The following is a 24,850-nucleotide window of genomic DNA, read 5'->3' as shown; positions in this document are numbered from 1 at the left end:
TTTAGTCGCAATTAATACTTTCGCAACTCCAAATTTGCAAAAGTCCCTGTGTTAATAAGAACGCTTCCGAAAATCCTATTCCGGGTGAACGATGCCCAGTGAATGGTAGAATTTACATTTTCAGGCCCGCATTTAGGGGGGTTAAACGAACCCGCTCATTGAAAATTTGAGCATCGATTTCAAGAGATTCACGCATTTTCACACTTTTTTATTCGAGGGCTGGGTTCTACTTGGGGAAAAAGGGCAATGTCACCAAAAAAGGCACCCATAGATGGTGGTAGCGCGGTGGCCGGAATGTGCGATCGCCGCAGGCACGAAGCAAAGGGGTGAGAAATTGTTGATATTTTTCCTGTTTTTAAATCAATTTCCTGCAATCTGGACCATAAACAGGGGCGGAGCAGGGGCTACTTTAGCACAACTTATAAAAAAAGGCGTGATCCACGAAAAAACGAGGGGTCTGGGGGTGTCCCCCAAAGAAAATTTTGAAAATGTGTTGCTTTTTAGTGCAATATCCAAGCAATAAATGAAGTCCTGATGCAAATTGCAATCTAGGAACAGGAAATTTACTGCACTGAGATGCAGCAATAAAGATGAAATCCTGATAGCCTAGACTATGAAGAACGGCGTGCCTTTTTGGTTAAAATCATCCACCTTGTCTTTTAAAAATGTGCCCTTTCTCAACCTTTGGGATTGATAGAGCGACTAAAAGTGGCCTTTCTTGTTTTTTTTTTTTTCTGAATTGATTGACAACTGAATATTGTGCCCTTATTGCATTTCAAATGCCACAGTTTTTTCCCTGGCCGGAGTTGTAGTTATTTTTCCTATCAGAAAGGGAAGTGCATGCATCGTATTTTGATGCACTTTAAAATCTTTCGTACGCAAGGACGCTCCGCGCCCCCGGCCGCCGTTGTCCCGCGCGAAAGCATCGGCGTGAACGGTTTTTGGCGATTAATAGCCTACTCGAATAACAAGATGGCGGCCCACATCGATAATAATATTGGCGGTGATCGTGATCCTGAAAAAACTGTAGACCGCGAAAAGGTATGTTTTTCCGCGGTAGTTTTAAAAGCTATAGAAAGATGATCACATTGTCCCTTTGCTAAATGCTTGATATTTGTTTTGGATCTATTCACTGATGAGAAGTAATCATTAATAGCGGCAATTTTTATATATCTAGGTGGCAGCACTGTACGGTGTATCTTTGCAATATTGAGTTAGTCATTGTTCTAGTTTATTCAATCACAATAAGCATCCAATCTAGTAACTGCAGTTTAGGTCACTTTTGCAGAAGGTAGACTATGATGGTTTATTGGTTAGGTTGTACACCACGCCACGGAAAACTGATAAAATTAGAAATTGATATTTTGCTGATCCCTGGCCCTGGCATCATTAATCAATACTTGTATTCCAGTCAACACGATTATGTGGACCTCTATCGGCTATAATAGATGAAATCAAAGTGTTGGACTTCTCATCACAGGCACAGCCAAAGATTTATTTTTGTATCAGATAACAGTTTACCCGCAGTGTTACTGTGGCAATTGGGGATTCGACGTATGGCAAGCGAGGATCCGCCAGGTTCGCTAGTAGATAGTTGGTCGTCTGCTTTCAATTTCCTTCTACATTTCAATTAAATCTGAATGAACTTTTCTCTTAAATGAATCAATATTCTATGAAAACTATATCCAAATCTGTTAAGAAGAATGAAATTATTTCATATTTGGTTAGTCCTGGAATAATGGATTCAGGAGTCTAAAAATCCTGTTCAAAGTTTATTGAAAATGAACTCATGTTTTGACTACAAACAACCTACTACTCGTCACGCCACCTGGTGGGATAGCTGGTTTTGCGGGTACCCCATTTGAATGTAAAAGTTGATTAAGTTAGATGTGATACAAACTAATGGTAATATTGGAATAATCTTATAATAGTGCATACAAGTTTACGATTAGATGGTAAGATATTCGATGATTATTGTAGTTGAAACTGAATTTATTTATATATTGAAATGAATTTTTACTGGGGGCAATTTGTAGCCCACTTGGGACTTAAGTCCCAGTGCTATATATATCGCGTTCACTTTTCGTCCGTCCACCCGTAGACGGAATCCAGTTATTTTGGGAATTTTTTAAGGCACTTTAATGTAATGTCTTGATATTTGGGTTACGCATGTATCTATCTACCCTAGACACATCTTCAGCCCAAAAACTGGCCCTGTCAGAATCAAGATGGCTGACTGGCAGCCATTGTTGTTTTGCCAAAATCAGCTCTTCATACACATTTTTGAACTTTTTGAGGGAAATTTTGAAGACACGTTGATCAATTATCTGGATCTTTATCTATATATTTGAAACCCCCAAGAGTCCATCAGCACAAGAAAAATTGGGTCGATCGGACTCAAGATAACTGTCTTATGACCTTTTTTTGAGCCCAAAAATTTCAATTTTGGTCCGAATTCAGAGTCCTGTAGCTTCCTACTGGTTTGCCCTTTCTCATTGCAATTTGTAATGGGTGATTCTTTGAAGAAGGGATCTTTTATACCTGAGACAGGTATTTTTGATCAGCCAATTATGACGCAATTGGCGGCCATCTTGGTGTCATCAGTACTCATTCGTAGACGGAAAAAAGTTTTTCAACATTATATTGACAACTAAGCATATTTTGTTAGCACAATCAATTTGAAAGTTGTAGCTCATAGCGTGTTCTATGAGATTGGTGATTTTCAAGGTCGTTGTTTTTTGTATATGGCAACCAGGGGGCGTTGAATAATACAATAACTTAGTATTTCTATATTATTTTTACCTATGCATATTTTGTTACCATTATCAATTGCAAACTTGTAGCACGTGACATTTTCCTTGATTGTGGTGAGTTTTAAGGACGTTAGTTATTCTATATGGTCACCAGGGGCGTTGAATAGTAGAATATAGTTAGAAATTTTTATCCGAAAAAAAGTGCAGGGTTGGATGGTATTAGTACATCTTTACTTAAAGACACAATAGATCTAATAAATGCTCCTTTATCGCATATATTTAATTGTAGCTTCTATAATGGTATTGTTCCGTTTGACATGAAACAAGCCAAAGTTTACCCGTTATTTAAATCAGGAGATTCGGAAAATTTCAATAATTATCGTCCAATCTCTATTCTTCCGGTATTTTCAAAGATTTTAGAAAAGCTGGTCTTTAACAGATTATCCTCCTTTCTCAATAAACATAACGTTATTTCTTCAAATCAATTCGGTTTTCGATCAAATCATTCCACTGCACTTGCTCTTGCCAAAGTAACAGACACCCTAACATCATACCTTGATAAAAAATATTCAGCCATAGGCATTTTCTTAGACCTAAAGAAGGCATTCGACACGGTCAACCACACAATTCTGCTCGGTAAATTAGATCACTATGGTATTCGGGGTTTACCTCTCAAATGGTTCGAAAGTTACCTGTCTGATCGGGTCAAATTGTTTGTTTTAATGGTATTAACTCGTCAAGAAGGGGTATAACTATCGGAGTTCCCCAAGGTTCTATTCTCGGTCCTCTTTTATATCTATTATTCATAAATGATTGTGTCAATGCTTCAAAAATTCTTGACTTCACCCTTTTTGCAGATGACACAACATGCTTCGCTTATTCAAAAGATCATAAGAAGATATTCCAACTGATAAACAATGAACTCACCAAACTTCGAATGTGGTTTCAAGTTAATAAATTGTCTCTTAACCTTGAAAAATGTTATTTTATGATTTTCGGAAATTTCAAGGGTACCCCTTGTGCCATAAAAATTGGAAATGTACCAATAAAGCAAGTTCATTCCACAAAATTTCTTGGTTTATATATTGATAGTAAACTGACGTGGTCTGACCACATATCATTTGTCTGTAAAAAGATCTCGCGTAGTATTGGTGTTTTGAATAGAGTTAAAAGACGATTGCCAGTTTTAGTGATGAAAACCTTATACTATAGTTTTGTTTACCCGTATCTCCAATACTGCAATTTTATCTGGGGCAATAATTACGAATCGAGAATCAGGCCAATAATCCTACTTCAAAAGCGTGCGATCAGGGTAATATCGAAGGTTACCTTCTTTGACCATACAGCCCCCATCTTCAAAAACTTAGGTATCCTTGCTTTTCGAGCAATGACGAAATTCCAATTGTGCTTTTTCATATTTAAATATAAGAATTCACTACTGCCTAACTCGTTTTCAGATTATTTTTCATTAAATTCCGACTTTCACCATCATCATACTCGAAACCGTCATGCATTCAAAGTAGAACAATTTAAAACCAATCGAAAGAAATTTTCATTAAAAGTATCAGCCCCTTTTACTTGGAATAACTTACCTAACTCACTGAAGATCATTGGATCAGTATCCCCTCCAGTTTTTAAACGTGCTCTCAAACAGTATCTTCTCAATTAATGTTTCGATAACCTTGCCAGTCTCTGCCATCTGGCACTTAAATATTTTCAGTGTGAATGTGGTGTGAAAGAGAGTGTGATTGGGTGTACGAGGGTGGCATGAATATCATATAAACCTTAACAGGTTTCTTCATGTTTCCCTCCATCTTGAATTTTTGTATTTGTATTACTTTGTACGATTATTATAATTCAAAATGGAAAAATAAAATAATAAATATAGCTGCAAAGCAGCGATAACGGGTTTTCTGCACAGTCTTAGAATCCTGATCAACGGTGGATTTTGACGAAGCATTTGATAAGGCACAACATCAGCCATTACTAATAAACAGGCTATTAGGAAACAGTGTCAATGATAGGTCGCCCAAATGGCTCAGCAGTTATCTCTGAACGAAAACTTGTAGCTGAAATCAACGGAACGCCTCATCTTGGAATAAGTCGGTCAAACTAGTGGAGTCACGCAAGGTAGTATCCTAAGTTGTCTTCTGTTTATTGTCCTGACCAAAAAACTTAATGTTCCAACAAGAAAATCTTGTTCGAATGAAAATAATTCTGTTTGATCGAACAATACGCTTTTTGCTTGAACCAAAAATTTTCTTCATTCTGACAAAAAATGTGTTCGAATAAAAAGCTATGTTATTGTTGAAATGAAAAAAAATTTGGTTGAGCGAAAACAATTTTTTTCGAACGAATGTTTGAATGAAAACAATTCTGTTCGATTGAACGAAATACTTAATACTTTCGGTTCGGAGAAAAAACTTTTTTCAATATACTTGTTCGAACGAAAAACTTAATGTTCTGACAAGAAAATTCTGTTCAAATTAAAACGATTCTGTTCATTTGAATGATTGTTCGAACGAAAAACCTTTCGTTTGGACAAAAAAAAGTTTGTTCAACTTTGTTCTAACGATTTTTTCAAATTGGTTCAATTGTATAGAATATTATTGGTTTGAACGAAATAAATTTTGTTCCGACGAAAGAATTTTCAAGCGAAAGGTCTTATGAACAAAAAAAAAGATATTTCTGGTGCTCCGCAGTAACTTAAAGCCAGACGTAGGTTGTTCTTGTAACACGATGCGATCCTCGCGTTGCATCGCAAGTTTCGATGCAAGTCGCATGCAATACGATTGTGTGCGACTAGTTTCTGCCAGATTAAAACGATTCTGTTCAATTGAATGATTGTTCGAACGAAAAACCTTTCGTTTGGACAAAAAAAAGTTTGTTCAACTTTGTTCTAACGATTTTTTCAAATTGGTTCAATTGTATAGAATATTATTGGTTCGAACGAAATAAATTTTCTCTCTCTTTCACACCACATTCACACTGAAAATATTTAATAAACAGTCGTGTCGCGTCGCAGAAAGTAGAACACGTACGACTCCATGTGACTGGCGTTGCTGAAAGATGAGGACGCCTGTGATATGACGACTGCGTTTCAAGTCGTCAAAACGTCACGATATGTCGACATATTCATGTCGAATATATGCGATATATCGACATAAATATGGCGACTTGTCGAGTTGGAACGCAACAACTCGAGGCCCTTTATCGCTTCCGTAGATCTTTCATTAAGTAGGATCACTTGAATGATCGCTTTAATATCACTTTTAAAAAAAAAGAATCTGCCAAAATGACCTTAATATTCGACACTATATCTACGGAAGCGATAAGGGGCCTCGAGATAACGCGTTCCAACTCGACAAGTCGCCATATTATTGTCGACATACCACGATATATCGCGTCAAGTCGACATGAATATGTCGATATATCGTGACGTTTTGACGACATATTTCGTTTTCTCAACCATTTTCCTCGCGACAAGTCGACATATTCATGACGACTTGAAACTCAGTCGTCATATTACTGGCGTCCTCATCTTACATTTAGATATGTCTTCAAATGACGGCTTGTCCCGTGGGAAATGAGCAAATAGCGATATTTGTCGTGAAAACGTCACGATATGTAGACATATTCATGTGGACTTGAAACGATATATCGCGATATATCGACATAAATATGGCGACTTGTCGCGTTTGAACGCGACAACTCGAGGCCCTATATCGCTTCCGTACTATATCAGATTAATCGACTTCAAAATAGGCGAAAGCATAAGTCTTTATTACGTTATTAATTGGCCTAATTATTCAAAAGATAATAATGTGGGCGACAAAACCAAAAAAATTAATTGTCGCGGGCAATAAAATCAAAATAATCAATTGTCGCGGGCGATAAAACCAAAATAATCAATTGTCGCTGGCGATAAAACCAAAATGAATTGTCGCGGGCGACAAAACCAAAAAAATGAATTGTCGCGGGCAACAAAACCAAAAAAATGAATTGTCGCGGGCAACAAAACCAAAAAAATGAATTGTCGCGGGTGATAAAACCAAAATAATGAATTGTCGCGGGCGACAAAACCAAAATATTCAATTGTCGCGGGCAACAGAACCAAACTAATGAATTGTCGCGGGCGATAAAACCAAAATAATAAATTGTCGTAGGCGATAAAACCAAAAAATGAATTGTCGCGGGTGATAAAACCAAAATCATGAATTGTCGCGGGCGACAAAACCAAAATATTCAATTGTCGCGGGCGACAAAACCAAACTAATGAATTGTCGCAGGTGATAAAACCAAAATATTGAAGTGTCGCAGGCGATAAAACCGCGACAAAAAGAAAAGAAAAAAATTGTCGCGGGCGATAAAACCAAAATAATGAATTGTCGCGGGCGATAAAACCAAAATAATGAATTGTCGCGGGCGATAAAACCAAAATATTGAATTGTCGTGGGCGACAAAACCAAAATATTGTTTTGTCGCGGGTGACTAAACCAAATTAATGAATTGTCGCGGGCGATAAAACCAAAATAATGAATTGTCGCGGGCGATAAAACCAAAATAATGAATTGTCGCTGGCGATAAAACCAAAATATTGAATTGTCGCGGGCGACAAATCCAAAAAATGAATTGTCGCGGCAGAAAAACCAAAATCTTGAATTGTCGCGGGTGACAAAACCAAATTAATGAATTGTCGCGGGCGATAAAACCAAAATAATGAATTGTCGCGGGCGACAAAACCAAAATTATTGTTTTGTCGCGTTATTTTAGTTTTGTCGTTTTGTCATAATGTCGCCCTCATTTGCATATACGTGTTTTTTTTACGCATGGCCCTTATCAGCCACCATACTAAAGCCTTAAGGTCGCGTACGTAAAACTCGATAAACACTTCAAGCGACACAGCGAACGATCTCCTTTCCCCCAGCGAACGCTTAACCTAGTAGAGGCTACTAGCCTATGTAGGCCTATGTATATGCGTAGGCCTAACATCCGGACAGATTGGTCGTAGGCCTATTGAATTTAACAACCCACCTAAATATCGTAAATTTTGTTTTGAAGTTCAATCCAATGAGTCCGTTAATAAACGCAACAATTGTACTGTGTTTGTTTGATACAGTAAAGCTCAGTACCGGTAGGCCTAAAGCCGCGTCAAACTCGATAAACACTTCAAGCGACACAGCGAACGATTCCTTTCCCCCACAGCGAACGCTTACTCCGAATGTCAAGTGTGAGTCCAGCATACGGATAGGAGTGTGTTATATACTTGTATTTAGTAAATACCTTGTGCATTTGACAATGATCAGTATGTACTGTAGGAAATATAGAGTATTGATGGTATTGATATAGAGGTTGAAGCCTGCGGCCGAATAAAGTGATATATTCTTTTATTTTGATACCTCGTCGACATAACAGCTTTTCTCCGCTATATCTCTTCGGCGTGTTTAGTTTAGGCCTACGATTCCCCGGTACACTAAAGATTTATCTTAGTAAATACACGGTTAATTCGGTAAAGAAAAATAGGTATTGTTATACTAACTCCTTGAAACCCGCAGCCAAATCACTGGTAGTAATAAATTAATTTGTACTCGATTTGATTCTCATGATGAGGAGAAACTCGCAGCTGATCCCCGGAACGACGATGTAGTAACACACGTCGATTCGTCGATGTTTACGGCTGGACAGTGCTTTTAAAATCTAAAGTAGTAAATTTCCAGTGTATCGGTAATATGATTTGATGAGGAAAATGGGCTATTGTTAAAATCACTGTTTGAAGACCGCGACAGAATTTGAAGTCTGCGGCAATAAATTAGTTCATTTATACTTGAATTGATAATCGAAGTGACAGTCGGCCTGCGGGTTGATTTCGGGATGACGACTCGAAAAACATGTCGCCCCATTGAATGGGGCTAAATTTTTTATGTTTACGGCCCGACAGCGCTTTTGTAACGATGATTCGTGAAAAAACACGCGGGCTATTTGTAGATCTCAGTGAGCTGAACGATATTATATGGATTGTATATGAAACAGCGGTAAGGTAACAAAGCCTATGTCCTTTTGGTAAAAATAGTGTGGAAGAAAATAATAATAATAAATATAGCTGCAAAGCAGCGATGACGCGTTTTCTGTAAAGCCATTCAGAATGATGGGAATTGTAGTAAATTGAAATATCGATACATAGAATTAAATGCATTGACAGATTCGAACCTAATATGCAACCACTGTGTAAACGTCAAATATGATTCAGCTTTGAAACCGAACATACGTGGACGTACAATCACAAATATTGATATATTTGACCAGGCACTTATCTTGGCATTCAAACATCATGATACTGTATTATCACCATCCTTAAAAATGGATCTGTCCTATTAAGAACTCATCTTAAGCACCTGCTGAGCCGATAGATTGAGTGAATTCACAGATAAGAACGTATTATGATTTAGAATAGATTTAAGAAGTTAATGTTTTTATTGAAATATTTGAATAAATACATATATTTTAATGTAGATTCAATCAATAAATTATGAATTAATTTGGTCTGGGTTTCCGGCTGATGTTGATTTTGGCTTTTATGGATTACAAATTCTACAGTTGCGTGTGTTTCCTAATAAACGGGAGAGTCACTCTTGATCTGAGTTATTAGAACTAGGGGTCCAGGGCCACCATGCCCACTTGAGAAGTGGTTCCAAATGCTCAACAATCTAACAATTCAGGTATCAAAGGTATAAAACATCCCTTTTCAAAGAATACCCATCACAAATTGCAATGAGAAATGGCAAACTCAGAATTCGGGCCAAAATTGACATTTTTGGGCACTAAAAAAGGTCATAGGACGGCCATCTTGAGTCCGTATCCCAATTTTTGTTATGCTAATGGGCCCAGGGGGCATTCACATATATCCGAAAGATCAAGGTAATTGATCAAAGCATCTTCAAAATTTCCCTCAAAAAGTTCAAAAATGTGTAAAAAGTGTTGATTTTGGCGAACAACAATGGCTGCCAGTCGGCCATCTTAATTCTGACAGGGCCAGTTTTTGAGCTGAAGATGTGTCTAGGGTAGATACATGTGAAACCCAAATATCAAGACATTACATTGAAGCGTCTTCAAAACTTCCTAAAATAACTGATTTCCGTCTACGGACGGACGGACGACAGACGAAAAGTGAACGCAATAGCCCGCTGGGACTAAAGTCCCTAGTGGGCTAAAAATAATGTTCATTTAGTCATAGAAATTCATTGCCTTTTTGGAGTTTCTGTTATAATATTTGTTCTGCCCTAATTTTTATTACTGTATGAACCAATGATATGCTTTGTAAATATGATGTAATAAAATAAATTTGAATTAAATTTGAACATGAGAATCAAGCATAACTTGTGTTTTTTCAACTTGTCTTTTGTTAACAGTTCCAGAGTTTCAATTACAATCAAATCCAAATTGGCTAAAAAGTACGTAGGACTAAATGAAATGAACGGTTAGTTACTGCAAACCTATTCCAGTGTTATGTCGATCGTGTTGAATCACTTTCCTTGAGTTGAAAGAATCAGATCTTCTATGGTACAACATCGGTCGAAGAGAGATATATGGTGTTGACTGTCCTTGACCATCTAACTTCATGCGTTTGACATTGGAATCAGCATCATACCCATTTGAACTGCAAAATATTCATACAACATGAAAACCTACAGTACATGTATACAGTATTAATCAAACTTTCACCGATGTCGGATATTTGAATGAACATTAGGTTTATTTCAGTACTAGGAAAAAAGCAGGAAATAATAAGCCCAATCAATAGGCCCTATTCCCATTGGAACAATTATATAATGTGTACAGCTGTACCGTACACTTATCAGTCAAGAATGGAGAAATCGGTATACCAAACCTACGAACAGCAAAATGTACAGGCCTACAATGATTTCTGGTAATACAAGCCGTGACCACATGCATGTTTTGGTTTGACTATTAATGTCAGCAGGTCAGAGAAGGCCTGGCCAAACTTAATCACATGGCTCAAATCAATTAGCCTTTCTGCGTGTGAATATTTCACTGTATTGTTTTAAAAATAGGCCTATCGAGTGAATTAGTACATAGACTGAATTAGACTTTAGGCTAGTCCTGACCAAATCCTATCCATATTATAATGGCACCAGTTATAGTAACATCACTGTAGGGCCGATGAGAGGGAAAAAGTTGTGTTTGTAGTACATAGGCATGGTAGGCTTGTCGTACTCACTTAATACTTAAAACGCTGTTGTTACCTGTACGTGACTGTACGGGGATTTCTACAGGTTAGCCATATGTGAGTACGTTGACGCTCAGACTTGCAATATTGGGATTCGAAACCAAACGAAAAAAAAAATCCAGTAGTAGTCCAGTGATTTACCCACTGTGCCACAGAACGTAACTGGTGGGTGGATGAAATTTGATTTACAAATAGCCTAGCCTCACCTAACCCAAACTCTATTCTTTTACGCATGCGCGTTTGCAGATTATAGGAACTCACGTACAGCGTGTTAAGGGAACTCACGTACGGTTAACCTGTGGATATCACCGTACAGTCACGTACGCGTTACAATTTCGTACTTAAAATGGTATTGGCTTCTATATAATAGGCCTATAGACAAATAAATACCGGTAGGCTTTCTTATAATCTTAGCTTCCACACTTCACAACCGAACCAACTGACCAACCAGTATATTTAGTCCCAGTACGCACCAACCGGCACAGGCCTAACACTGTTTGTCAGCTGTGTGTACCGTTGTAGGCTATCGATAATCACCTGATACTTTTCTGTCTTTCGTTTTCTCTCTCTGAGACGAAGACGAACGTAATTCTAGTAGCCTTCCGCGACTCAACGACCTTGATTTAAACTTGATCAATTCAAAGTGTGTTTATTGACGCTTTTGGTTACATGAACTGATCAGCAATATACTTAAATAAAATAACCGGAATAACAAGAAATCAAAAATATTAAAGAGGTAACAAACAAATGCCCGTAAACCTGTCAGACACGCGAACGCCAGACTCGTAAACTCTTGGACTCGGACCCGCTGAGCAATAAATTCATAAAATTGACTTTGAAATTGATTGTGGAGAAGAGAGAGAATTATTCGATAGCTCTTCCTCGAAAAGAAGAGAGAAATATCGGTAAGAAAACACAACATGGCTACTAATTGAACGGAGCCAAATTTCCGATGTTTACGGCTCGACAGTGCCTTTATAACGTGGATTTATCAAAATTCCCATGCAGTATCTGGAGATTGAAGTGAGCTGAAGGACATCATACGGATTGTATCGGCGACAGCGGTAAGGTAAGGAAGCCTTTACACTTTTAACAAAAACTATGTGGAAAAGGGAAAAAAAAATAATAATAATCACGCGAATTTCAATAGGGTTTTCTGTGAAGAAACAGAAAACCCTAATAATCACGCGGATATCAATAGGGTTTTCTGTGAAATAACAGAAAACCCTAATAATAACTTAGTATTTCCTTATTATATATGTACCTAGGCATATTTTGTTACCATGATCAATAACAAAGTTGTAGCTCATGACATGTTCTTTGATTGTAGTGAGTTTCGAGGCCATTGGGTTTTGCATATGGTCACCAGGGGGTGTTGATTAGTAGAATAATTTAGTATTCCCATATTAAATTGGTTATGAGGCATATTTTGTCATCACAATTAATTACAAAATCGTAGCTCCTGACATGTTCTATGATTGTGGTGAGTTCCAAGGTCATTGGTTTTTGTATTTGGTCACCAGGGGGTGTTGAATATTGAAATTGTTGAGATTGTTGAGCATTTGAAACCACTTCCCAAGTGGGCATCGCATCCCTGGACCTATAGTTTCCTATGATGCAAAATTCTGTGAATGTGGCTTTTTTCCAGTAGCATTATTTCTGTTTACCTCAATGAAAATACTGAGTGCTCGTCATAAGTTTGAGTGCTACTCATGCCATATGGTGTGATAGTTAACGTTGCACTTCCCCCTTTACCCATGCACCGTGGATCTTCGAGGTACCTGTGAAACAATTACTTCAAACTCATGGTTTGGTCATTAATCTATGGCAAGATTAGACATTGTACTTTTACCATAATCTATTTTATTCTTCCATTCAGACGTGTCCTCTGCTGTTGCGAGTTTTCTGCAATACAGGCCACCACAATGACCTGAGAGAGTACAGAAAAGGCAATACACCGAAAAATGAACTACAGATCTACACTTGGTTTGTTTCTTAATGCTCTCTTTTTTACTTGATGTGTCCAAATCCTGCTCCCTGAATTTGCAAAAAAATGTCTTATTTAGAAAAAATGATTTTGAATCTTTTTTATCCTCTGTTGTGTTTTTTCATATTTCTTAATATTTCTATCTTGATTTTTGATCGAATGATTTGCACAAAATTAGATCTTTAATTCAATGTTATATTCATTCTACCGGTGGTTATTGTTTGCGCAGTGCTGCCGAGATTTTTCTGGAAAATGTCAACATCATGAAAAATATTTCCTCTTCCCTCTCATCAATTAGAGCCTATATACATTTGAAACAATTTCTTAGATTTTTTCCCGAAACGAATCTGTCTCAAAGTATTTCAAAAGCTTGTTTTTTATCTAACAAACATCTGAAGAGCCACCTAAAATGTCCATACCTGAAGATGGAGAAGTTGACAATTTTGGGATTTTGCCAAAAAGGGTGGAATGTATCCTTTCAGTTTTACTCATATCCATACTTGAACCTAGATTATCCCCCTACTTACCTCGGAAAAAAATGACTATTGTCTAGAAAATATAGTCAATACATACACCAACCGGCTTTCATCTGGGACCAATAGAATTCTTTTGGTTTATTAAGAATTGCAATTAATCATAATGTTTTCCATACCGGCACATCTATATACCGTAAATGATATTCGGATTAGATCAATAAACTGATTTGGCTCTATCCAATCTGGATTTTAGTCTACTGTACAGAACTCGGGGTTTCGAACGGTCCTTCCAAGTCCTTTTGGAAAAAGTTTGGACAAACATCATCTTTGTCCTTCTTTTTGACTTAAAGTCCTTCAGATAAAAAAGTCCTCCCAAATTTGAATTTTGTGTATTTTTGCGCGCAATTTTGTCGCGAATTCGACTGTTGTTCAAGTATTTCATTAATCAGGCCTCATTATTCAATTATCAGTGAGATGAAATCTACGGGCAAGTGTTATGGAATTACCCTGAAATATATGACCAGTCTACATGACTAGTATTCGGGCAATTTAAGGCATTGCGATGATGCTCCCTTATGGGCCCTCATTTTACTGAAAAGTATATCTTTCCGAGTCAAAAAGTCCCTCCTTTTGGGCCTAAAATTAGTGAAAAAGTCCTTCTTAGTACTTCTTTTTACCCTGGCCTTACCTCTGGAAACCCTGAGAACTGGTAAATGATAAGTCCTGATTATTACAATTTTGGTCCATCTAATCTGTACATTCACATTAGCTGCGATCACACGGAGAAGATTTGGCCCGTGCCTAATTAGAAAACGCGTTCACACGCAAACCATTCACTCAATACTCAACAATGCTCAAAGCGAAAAGGTTCATTTCCGGTGCCAGTTGCAATTCAAACGCAATCATTTGTCTGGTGCTAAAATTAGGCTCGGGCCTGGTTCGAGGTATTTCCGTCGAGTACTGTACCCTTTCCTATGGTTTTTGGCCAATATTTTCTAAATTTGGATTGATCGCCAATGGTTTTTCTATACGACCCGGCCCTGCGGTATTGCATCTAGCTACCGGCGAAATCGGCCATCTATTTTCTTGGCGTTCTCGCAGTAGAACGTGTTGGGTTTTTTCGCCGTAAAAATCTGGGAATTAATATATTAGGGAGTTTTCACTCTCATAACGGTGAGTCCGTTCGGTTTGGGGGTTATCCCTGGTTTCTATTTTTCCGTAAGAATTTTATTTACAAATATAATTTGATTGAATTGAATTGTTTTGATTTGAAACAGGATAATTATGCCACCCCCTCCTAAGGGTCAACATCGTGGCAGGGAGGGATGCGGGCATTTGTTTGGCGCCTGGGACAACCACGATTCGGCGCAAATCCGGTCAAATATGTGCAGGAGCAATCCTTGCAAGATTTGCGAGGTGTGGTCCGAGGACCTTTGGCTTTCGGGCCGATAAGGCTCTTAAACTAAGAGATCGTCGTCGAGTTAGCAGGGATTCGTTGGTTTCTGCCGACGTGCCAACCGACGTTTCTAATCCTGTTTCTTATCGTAAAGCGGTCGCCGGTCGTTCAGGTACGATCGGCTTCCCAACTCCGTTCACCGGGGAGGAACGCTGGTTCACCGGCACCGGTCTCTGGTCATTCACCGGTCTCTGGTCGTTCACCGGTTCGGCCGGTTCAGACTACATGTTCGGAACCGAGCGCACGCCGTGGTAGTCGGGAACGGCCCGCACCGGTTCGGTCGGTACCGGTCCTGGTCGGGCATCGGTCCGGTTCGGGCACCGGTCCAGTCCAGACGTCGTCCGGTTCAAAACATCCGGTACGTTCATCATCTGCTTCTGATCGTCGCTCCGGGGATAGAGCTCGCTCTCCCACTAGATTTAGACGCCGTGAGCGTAATAAACGAGCAAGATCTCCTTCTCGCAGATCAAGGTTTGATCGCGAGAGGGACTACGATCGTTAATGTCGGAAGTTTCGCCATCGGTCTTCTCATCGTTCGTCGACAGCGGTTAGCGGTGAAAGCGATTCTTCTAGTAGGTCTCGATCCCGTTCGAGGGACCGTCACCGAAGTCGGCATGATCGTCGGGATACTGGAAAATACCTGACTCAGAAGGATTTCCATGTATTTGAAGAGAAAATTTTAAACTTGTTATCTTCGTCGCAACAAGTCGCTGCAACCTCTACAACAGGTAAGCCTATTCCTGATTGTCCGGTTAGAAGTTCGCCAGCCCACTCAGTTCTTCGGAATTCTGACTCTGAATTCCTGGATGCTGCGGTAGGGTCTGATTTCAATGAGGATCCGGTCCCAGAAGCGGCAATTCCTTCTGGGGTCGTTCCTGTCGCGAGCAATTGTGGGTTGCCCCAGACGATGGGGGCTTCCCTGGCTCGCAATGTATCTCCGTCCCGTCCAGTTTTATCCGAACCAGCGGGGGACATGCCATTTAGAGCGATGATAAGTGAGTTCTTTGTCAAGCACGGGGCAACTCGCGCTAAGCCCACAGCAGCTCCTCCGGTCGGTGAGTCAATGGAAGCTTATCGCCCTCCGGACTCCGATCTTAACGTTTTACGGGAATCGTCAGCGGTTTCGAGAGAATGGGCTCGATTGGATACGCAATTATGGGGTGAATGTCGGCCTGGAACATTTTCATTTCCCCCTCCAGAACGGGGAATGAAATCTGGGAAATATTTTAGTTCAACCGATCCACCTATAGGCGCATTTCGCTCGGCGTATTACGCAACTCCAGGTGCTGTGGATCACAGTCATAACTGCCTGGATGCTGATTATACTTTGATCAGCCCGGATACTGTTACAGCACAGTCGGGTATTCGTTTGCCTAAGTCCGGTTTGGTGGCCATGACGTCAATCCTGGACAATCTTACCAGGGTTGGTTCGTTTCAAGATATGGCACTTAAGGTGTTGACGGGTGAGCTTCGCGAGACTCACGCCGCCGTTCATGCGGGCTCCGACCCAGAGTCAGTTGCCCTAAAACTGGAGGGAATGGACCGGATTATCCAATCTTTGGCTCGGTCTGTTTCGCATGTAATTCCGTTGTCGGTTCGGGGTCAGGCTAATCTTGTGTTAGCCTCCCGTCAGTCAGTGATGGACTCCAGTTCCAAAACTCGTCTACCGGATATGGTGTCCAATGCTTTGCTGAGAGCCTCATTGGGGACGTCTTCACGTCTCTTCTCCGGTTGGTGCGCTCCGGTTTCCGCAGAGCTGAGGAAGATACGGGAGGTTCAGGCCAAGTCCAACCCCCGAACTCCGTGGAAAAAGCGTTCTGGTCTGACGCCGGCGGCGCAAGGTTCGGCACGGACGCAAACAGGACCATCTCAAACTTCAGCGCTTTCTCAGGCGGCTTCGGATGCCGGTTGGAGAACTAGTGCGCAACTACAACAATCGTGTCAAGCCTCGTCCGGTCGTACCAGTTCCGGTTCGTATCGAGGCAAGGGGAAAGCTCCAAAAAGGGGCTCTTCCTTTCGGAAAAACTCAAAATGAATTCTTGGGACCAGTGGGAGGTTGTCTGCAGCAGGCAGCAACCCACTGGTCCGACCTTTTCGGAGACGGTTGGCACTCCCGGGTCGTCTCTTGTGGCTACCGTCTCCGTTTCCTAAGGCGACCGCGCCTGATGAGGTCACCTCCCGACATGGGGCCAAAACCAGGTCAGGAGACCATAATCTCTCCGGCTCTCAAGGAATTGGCCGAGAAGGGAGCAATAGAACCAGTTTGCAACGAAACGTCTCCCGGCTGGTTTTCCCGAATATTCATGGTACCAAAGGCCACAGGGGGTCAACGGACAGTGATAGATCTGTCATCCCTCAATCGGCACCTAGACATTCCAAGGTTCCGGATGACCAAGCCCAAGGACGTGATTCAAGGGCTCTATCCGGGTCAATGGGCGGCTTCGTTGGACCTGAAAGATGCTTACTTTCAGGTTCCAATTCACCCAAAATCTCGGCGATTTCTCAGGATAAAGTGGAAAGGCCGCCAGTTCCAATTCAGGTCTCTTCCATTTGGCCTCAGTACGGCCCCGTGGGTTTTCACCAAGTTGGTCAAGTCAGTTCAGAAGGTACTTCAGTCAAGGGGTGTTCGACTGTTCGTTTACCTCGACGACTGGTTAATAGTCGCGAATTCAGCTCAGGAATGTCGGGAGGCAATGACCTCAGTCTTGGACTTAGTCCATCAGCTAGGGTTCCGCGTAAACAGGGAAAAATCTCAGTTGACGCCGGCCCAACAGTTCACTTATCTCGGCATGGACTTCGATCTTCGAATCGGCAAAGTATTTCCGTCTATGGCTCGAGTAGCCAAACTTCAAGAAGCTGTAGCGGGAGTGTCCACAACCCCGAGAACAGCTCGTTACTGGCCACGGCTTCTAGGCTCCATCAGCTCCATGGGTCTGGTGGTGCCCTTAGGCCGCCTCAGAAGCAGGCGCTTGCAACAATATTGGAAGGTCTTCTGGTCTCAGTCGAAGGGCAACTGGAAGGCCTTGATTCCCGTACCTCCAACCGATCTAAGTCCGGATCTTCAGTGGTGGGCGGCAACTACAAATCTTCGGCTCGGGGGGTCACTTGCCCCGTTAGAGGCTCCAGTTCGTGTATTCACGGATGCCAGTCACCAAGGATGGAGGGGACATCTGGAGAACCGAGTCAAAGCCGGGAGATGGTCTCGCTACGAGGCCACCAACCACATAAATTTCCTAGAAATGCTGGCCGTGTGGAAGGCCCTGAAGTTCTTTCACAGGAGAGTGGAGGGCCACCACGTTTGGTTAGCCACAGACAATTCAACAGTGAGGGCTTACCTTCAGAACCAAGGGGGCACTCACTCAGAAACCCTCACAGGTCTGTCGGCCAAAATTCTTCTTTGGTGCCAGACAAAGGGCGTGTCCCTGACTGTGGCACATTTAGCAGGGAAAAGGAACGTGATGGCCGATGCTCTGTCTCGTCGAGGTCAGGCTATTGCGACAGAATGGGTTCTCCACCAAGAAGTAGCCGATCGGGTTCGGGGCATGTTCGGCAATCCGCTGCTGGATCTGTTTGCCACCCGGTTCAATCGGAGGTGTCCTCTGTTTGTGTCCCCGTTTCTAGACGCGGAAGCGTGGGGGGTCGATGCCTTCTTTCTGGACTGGTCGGGGATGCATGCGTATGCGTTCCCGCCCACACCAGTCCTGCCGCGCTTACTGGATCATATAGAGAGATCAGTCAATTGCAACATAGTTCTGGTAGCACCATGTTGGCCGGCTCAGAAATGGTTCCTACCACTTCTCAACCTACTGTGCGACAACCCCAGGATTCTTCCGAATTTCCCATTGCTTCTGTCTCAGGGGAACTTTCGGCATCATCCAAACAGCCAGTGGTTAAATCTGCTCGCCTGGCCATTGTCCAGCGATCCTTGTCAGCTTCAGGCTTTTCAGAACAGGCTGCCTCCTTTATCGCAGGATCTAAGCGGGCATCAACAAGTACCATTTACGATGCCAAATGGAGTCATTTTGCGGATTGGTGTGCTGCAGGGGAAATTGATCCATGCTCACCCTCTGTAGCTCAATTGGCAGATTTTTTACTGCACCTATTTGTAGTAAAAGGTTTGCAGGTCATAACTATTAAAGGTTACCGCTCCGCGATTTCTCATACATTGCGTGCTTCTGGATGGCCAAATGTAGCAGGGGATCATCGGATATCCCAGCTGGTTGCAGGGTTTTCTATTTCCCGGCCTCGGGTACCAAGGACAGTTCCATGGGATCTGTCTGTAATTTTGAAAAAGTTAATGGAGGCTCCATTTGAACCTCTTTCGGCAGCGTCATTTGCAAATTTGTCAAAAAAGACTGTGTTTTTGCTGTTCTTGGCTTGCTCGGCCCGTCGCTCTGAGATTCATGCGCTTTCAGTCCGACAAAGTCATATTGTCTTTGGGCCAGTGAAGGAATTTGTTTCGCTGCGGCCTGCTTTGGAATTTTTGGCAAAGAACCAACGACCAGGCTCAGTTGGGCGTCAATGGCGAATTGAAGCCCTAAAACATCGAGTGGAACCGGGCATCCCGGACAGGACTTTATGTCCTGTGCGGGCGTTGTGTTTCTATTTAGATCGCTCTGCTTCACGGAGGGGTTCACGGGAGCGGTTATTTATTCCACTTCTGGATCACCTAAAGGGTGATATTTCACGGGACACAGTGGCCCGATGGGTCTCTTCACTGATCAAGGACATTTTATTGAAGGAGAATCTTTCCTCGGAGGGAGTTGTTTCTCATCAAGTGAGGTCTATGGCTACTTCCTGCGCAGCCTTTTCGGGTGCTCCGTTGGAGGAAGTCTGTCGGGCCGCCTTTTGGAATTCTCCATCGACATTCACGTCATTTTATATAAGGGATGTTCAGGCCAGTTAGGCTCATTAGCTTCACTTGGTCCTGTTGTCATGGCTCAAGGTGTCCGTTCTTTCCGATCGGACCCTTTCGTGTAGAATATTTATGTTACATTATCAGGATCACAGGGGGTGTATCCTTGTACATAGTTTGGGCTCATATCTGCAAGTATTAATTTCGCAAAATTCTGGGGGGCCCCTGAGCTGGACGGACTCACTGTGGCCAACCGGTCTTCCCTGTGCTACAGTGCTCCATTCCGTGCTTGGGTAAGTGCTCTCTTTTTAGGCCAGCCGTAGGCTTTTAGGCTTTAGTTGATTTGGTGTTTGGGAGGAATTTTTATTTGCTCTACAGAAAATTCATCCTTGACAATTGTGCAAGGTTCGTGAAAAAAAAGGTTTTACCAAATCGGGTGTATGACCTTGATATGCTAATTAGCCATGTGCCTGAATTGCAAATTCAATCAAATTTTATTCTGCCAAAAAAATGTTAAATACAATTCGCTTTCCGAGAGTTAATGGTATGCTGCATGAAACAAAGTTGTTTTGAGATGGGTCTTGAAGCTATTTAGGTCGAGAGATAACCATCTAGATAGTTCGTGAGAGTTCCAAAGTTTTGAAGACGCTTCAAGGTAATGTCTTGATATTTGGTTTATACGTGTATCTACCCTAGACACATCTTCAGGCCAAAAACTGGCCCTGTCAGATTCAAGATGGCCGACTGGTAGCCATTGTTGTTCGCCAAAATCAGCACTTTTTACACATTTTTGAAGTTTTCGAGGGAAATTTTGAAGACACTTTTATCAATAACCTTGATCATTCGTATATATTTGTATCCCCCGAGGGCCCATCGGCATGAGAAAAATTGGGTCGATCGGACTCAAGATGGCCGTACTGTAACCTTTTTTGTTCCCAAAAATGTCAATTTTGGCCTGAATTCTGAGTACTGTAGCTTTCTAATGGTGTGCCATGTTTCATTGCAATTTGTAATGGGTATTCCTTGGAAAGGGATCTTTTATATCCGAGAGGGTATTTTTGACCAGGCAATTATGACGCACTTGGCGGCCATCTTGGGGTCATCAGTACTCATTCATAGGTGGAAAAAAAGTTTTTCCACATCATAATTGATACTTAAGCATATTTTGCTACTATAATCAATTGGAAAGTTGTAGCTCATGACATGTTCTATGATCGAGATGAGTTTCAAGCTCATTGGTTTTTGTTTATGGCCACCAGGGGGCGTTGAACAATACAATAACTTAGTATTTCTATATTACATTCGTACCTATGCATATTTTGCTACCACAATCAATTGGAAAGTTGTAGCTCATGACATGATCTATGATCTTGGTGAGTTTCAAGCTCATTGGTTTTTGTATATGGCCACCAGGGGCGTTGAACAATACAATAACTTAGTATTTCTATATTACATTCGTTCCTGCTGTCTGTGTTAACACACGATTTTACTATGTAAATGATATTGAGCAGGGAGTGTATATTGATAAATATAACCCACAGATTACATCATTTATAAAAAGCAAATCTGACAGGCTGGCCATTGTGCCCCTTGGGGCTCTTGTTCCCTCTTACCTTGTGTTTGAGCGGTGGTTTTTCTATCTACCTTTCCCACCATCCTTGTGCTGGGCTAGTCTAGCAAAAACCATAGGAAAGGGTACAGTACTCGACGGAAATATTACAATTTTTGGAACTAAAATTTGTATTTCCGAGTAGTACTCACCCTTTCCTATGGTGGGAATCCCGCCCACCTGCCCCGCATAGCTGTTTTTTTTGGTCTGCTATGACGTAAAAAGATGGCGGATTTCGCCGGTGGCTAAATGCAATACCGCAGGGCCGGGTCGTATAGAAAAACCATTGGCGATCAATCCAAAAGTACTACTCGGAAATACAAATTTTAGTTCCAAAAATTGTAATTTTTGGTCGGGCCAAACAGGCTCAGGCCCATTTGGCACCTGTGTGAACAGTTGTTCCGGGCCAAAAATGCTCGTGTGATCGCAGCTATTTACAGTATATGATTGAACCTTCTTAATCTACATCACTTTGGACCAATCTAATTAATCCAGTTAAATCTGAATTAAACATTATACTGACATATATCATACATTTATGTATAAATACACTAAGTAATATCCAGATTAGGTCGAAATCTAGATTAGAAATATCCAAGTTAAGTGGGTTGGCGGTATAAGTATATTGGTATGGAGCCATAGAAATTTGTATTTATTTTAACACGTTGTTCATGCGTTCTATTTGCAGGAAAGATGCCACATTGAAAGAGTTGGCTAGTTTAGTGAAGGAAGTAAACCCCGATGCGCGGAAGAAAGGAACGTGTTTCGATTTCGGAATCGTGTTCGCCGACAGTCGTCAACCGTTATTTCGTTTGAGAGACATTGGACGCGTATTCTCCGGCAGGCGGACAGCAGATGACAATGCATCCTTAGCCTCGCGCCGATTTCTGATAGGTGACTACATCGATATCGCGATCACACCCCCGAACAGGAATCCGCCTCCGAAGCCGCGTATGAGACCGTATTAAAAATATGATGGTGGCGAACAACTGTAAATTCTACCTTCATTTAGCATTTCTACCATCCTGGGCCTCCAGTTTCTCACAAAACTGTTAAAACTCTTGGAAAGCGATTTGATTTTTTCATTACACCATAATTGAGTTTATTTTAAATTGATGAAATGTACTTTCTGGAAATGTTTTATGATACTGTAGAATTCAGAACCCAGTTTCGCAGTTCTGAATTAAGATAAGTCATGAGCTAATTTTCACTCAGAGTTAACTCGAACTCACTATTGTGGAACTGGATCCCGGGGACTTTTTCCAACCCTGAGGATGCTCTCTGTAGGCAGGATCCTTGTCGGGGTTAGGCCAATGTCGTTTTCTATTGTCAGCCAGAAATATCCATATATTTGATAAATTTTGTCATAAGGGATCATTCATTTACGATGTAGGCATAAAATTTGAATTTTTCGTATACCTTGCACCCTGTAAGCAAAATCAGACATTTTTTCATATACACATGAAGCATTCTCCTTCCCTAATGCGCACGTAATTAATGAATGACCCCTCCCCCTATTTGGAAAAAAAGTATACATTTCCCATCATATGTTATATCATATGGCTAGAAACGGTGAGAGGAGTGTTGATTCATTTAACATTTGATATATATTACTGGTACATTTATAGGCCTTACGCTTACATGAGTGAAAGATGACGGTTTCTAATTGGTAAAGTTCATCTGAAAATCAACAGATTTCACAGAACTAGGTCAAAGCCCATATTCAAATACCTGCATTCAAAAGCATCCTCAGCAACTGCAGTCACCACAGTTTTAGAGAGGATTCCTCCCTCTTTAGTGAGCAATTCAGTCAGCAAACTGCTCTTCTTGATCAAATTTTTGTTACCATACTGCAGTAAAAACACCTGCTCAATCTGGATTGTTTGGGATCAGTGATTGAAAATGAATTCAGTTCTTGATTCATCTGGATCAAAATTCATATTCTGCTTACATTTAATCTAAATAATTGTGGAAAAAAGGTTTTAACAATGACTTTGATATCGAGACTAAACTTATCTGCATTAAGCATGTCTAGCTCTAATGCTATACATTTACAGTCAAAATATCTGATTACAATTTCAGTACTTTGATTTTCTGCCAAGGGCACACGTGTGTTTTTTTTTTGCCTGAAAGTGAAAATTTATAAACCCAATTACCAACAGGCGCATGAAGGTGATCAATATTGAGTTATTCCGACTGATCCCGATTGTCGCAGCTATTTTAACAAATCACATGATATCAACGAAGCATTTGGTTCGACAGATTATGCCGAGTATGGGTAGATAGGTGAAGTTTCGAGTGAACTGGTAATATCTAATCGGGCGGTTTATAGGTTCACTGCGTATGGGCAAAAAATATGCTTGTGTGTGCCCTTGCCTTTAAGTAAATTTTAAGCTGCTTAAAGAGTGTTGTGTAAGAATTTCTTTTCACTAAAAAGATGTAGAGGGTTTTAATTTTTTTTGTAAGTGGAAACGTGTATCGTGTCGTATGTGGAATTTCTTTTTGAATACATGTACATGTGTAATCTAGAATCCATTGATTTTAAAGATTTAATGAATAAATACTGAATCGAATGTGTGAAAATATTTTTTCATTATTTTTTTCATTCAGTGGCAGGGAACTGAATTCAGTTCTTGATTAATTATACCTAGCATTTGAATTTTGGTGGCAGAAATACCCGAAAAGGGCAGTTTCTAGGATATACAGTAAAAAATAAGAAATACAGTTGCAAGTTACAAAAATGATTCAATTTTTGTCCAAGTTAGTCAAAGGTCCGAATCGGCCAAGTAAGGCTAGTTTTACTGAACAATAATATTTGCAAAAAGGGTACTTTTCCAAAATTTCTGGGGGGCAACTGCTCTGAGTCCGGGCACACGGTTTTAGGGACCATTCATAAATGATATCCACCAAAAAAAACATATTTCAACTCTACCTAATTTTCAACTGCAAACCCCTCCTACCTATCCAATGAGGGATACTTCCTATTGTCCTAATTCTCAAGCAAAAGAATTCAATCTGCAATGAAAAAAAGAACTGACTCGCACATAGGGCCATAAATTATTGCTGATTATTCATCAATGTAGAACATGATCCAATGTTGACTGCTGAGTGTGCTCACTCAGGACATCATTCCTCTGCACCCGGTGAAAGATATGTCCTCTATTTCAGCTCTCGCTCCATGTCCACAAAAAGGATCCTTGATATCATATTGCCCCTCGCACTGAAGTAGAGACAATTTGCCTGACAATTTTGGTACTACAACCAGGGGCGTCCCGGACGACCCCTCCCTTTCAAAACTTGAGTACTGCTCATTTGTCATTAAATTTCTTTTCTGACTGAGATGTGACAGAAACGTATTTTCGTCTTAAAGTCGCGCCACAACACGTTTAGAAATTCAAAATTTTATCGGGGGACCCCCACTGCGTTCAAACGGTAAAACATTTCGAAGATCATGGGTACAGTCGCCGCC

The 24,850-nt window shown here is 40.9% G+C and overlaps 1 protein-coding gene across 1 annotated transcript; it reads left to right on the top strand.

Moving 5' to 3' along the window:
• The first annotated feature begins 967 nt into the window (after window positions 1-967).
• On the top strand, window positions 968-24,065 carry LOC141914900 (histone deacetylase complex subunit SAP18-like). The gene is made up of 3 exons (XM_074806239.1): window positions 968-1,041; window positions 12,878-12,984; window positions 22,070-24,065. Exons 1-3 carry the CDS (start codon window positions 973-975, stop codon window positions 22,347-22,349), a joined length of 456 nt encoding a protein of 151 aa, XP_074662340.1. The 5' UTR covers window positions 968-972; the 3' UTR covers window positions 22,350-24,065.
• The last annotated feature ends 785 nt before the right edge of the window (window positions 24,066-24,850 follow it).

Source organism: Tubulanus polymorphus, chromosome 1, assembly GCF_964204645.1.
Source record: "Tubulanus polymorphus chromosome 1, tnTubPoly1.2, whole genome shotgun sequence".
NCBI lineage: Eukaryota > Metazoa > Nemertea > Palaeonemertea > Tubulaniformes > Tubulanidae > Tubulanus > Tubulanus polymorphus.
This window is presented reverse-complemented; position numbering and strand designations above follow the sequence as displayed.

Bases quoted from the DNA above. Each gene is read 5' to 3' on its own strand.
- LOC141914900 (XM_074806239.1), top strand. From the start codon at position 973: ATGGCGGCCCACATCGATAATAATATTGGCGGTGATCGTGATCCTGAA. The intron at 1,042-12,877 runs GTATGTTTTTCC...TCTTCCATTCAG, and splicing joins AAACTGTAGACCGCGAAAAG to ACGTGTCCTCTGCTGTTGCG. The intron at 12,985-22,069 runs GTTTGTTTCTTA...TTCTATTTGCAG, and splicing joins GAACTACAGATCTACACTTG to GAAAGATGCCACATTGAAAG.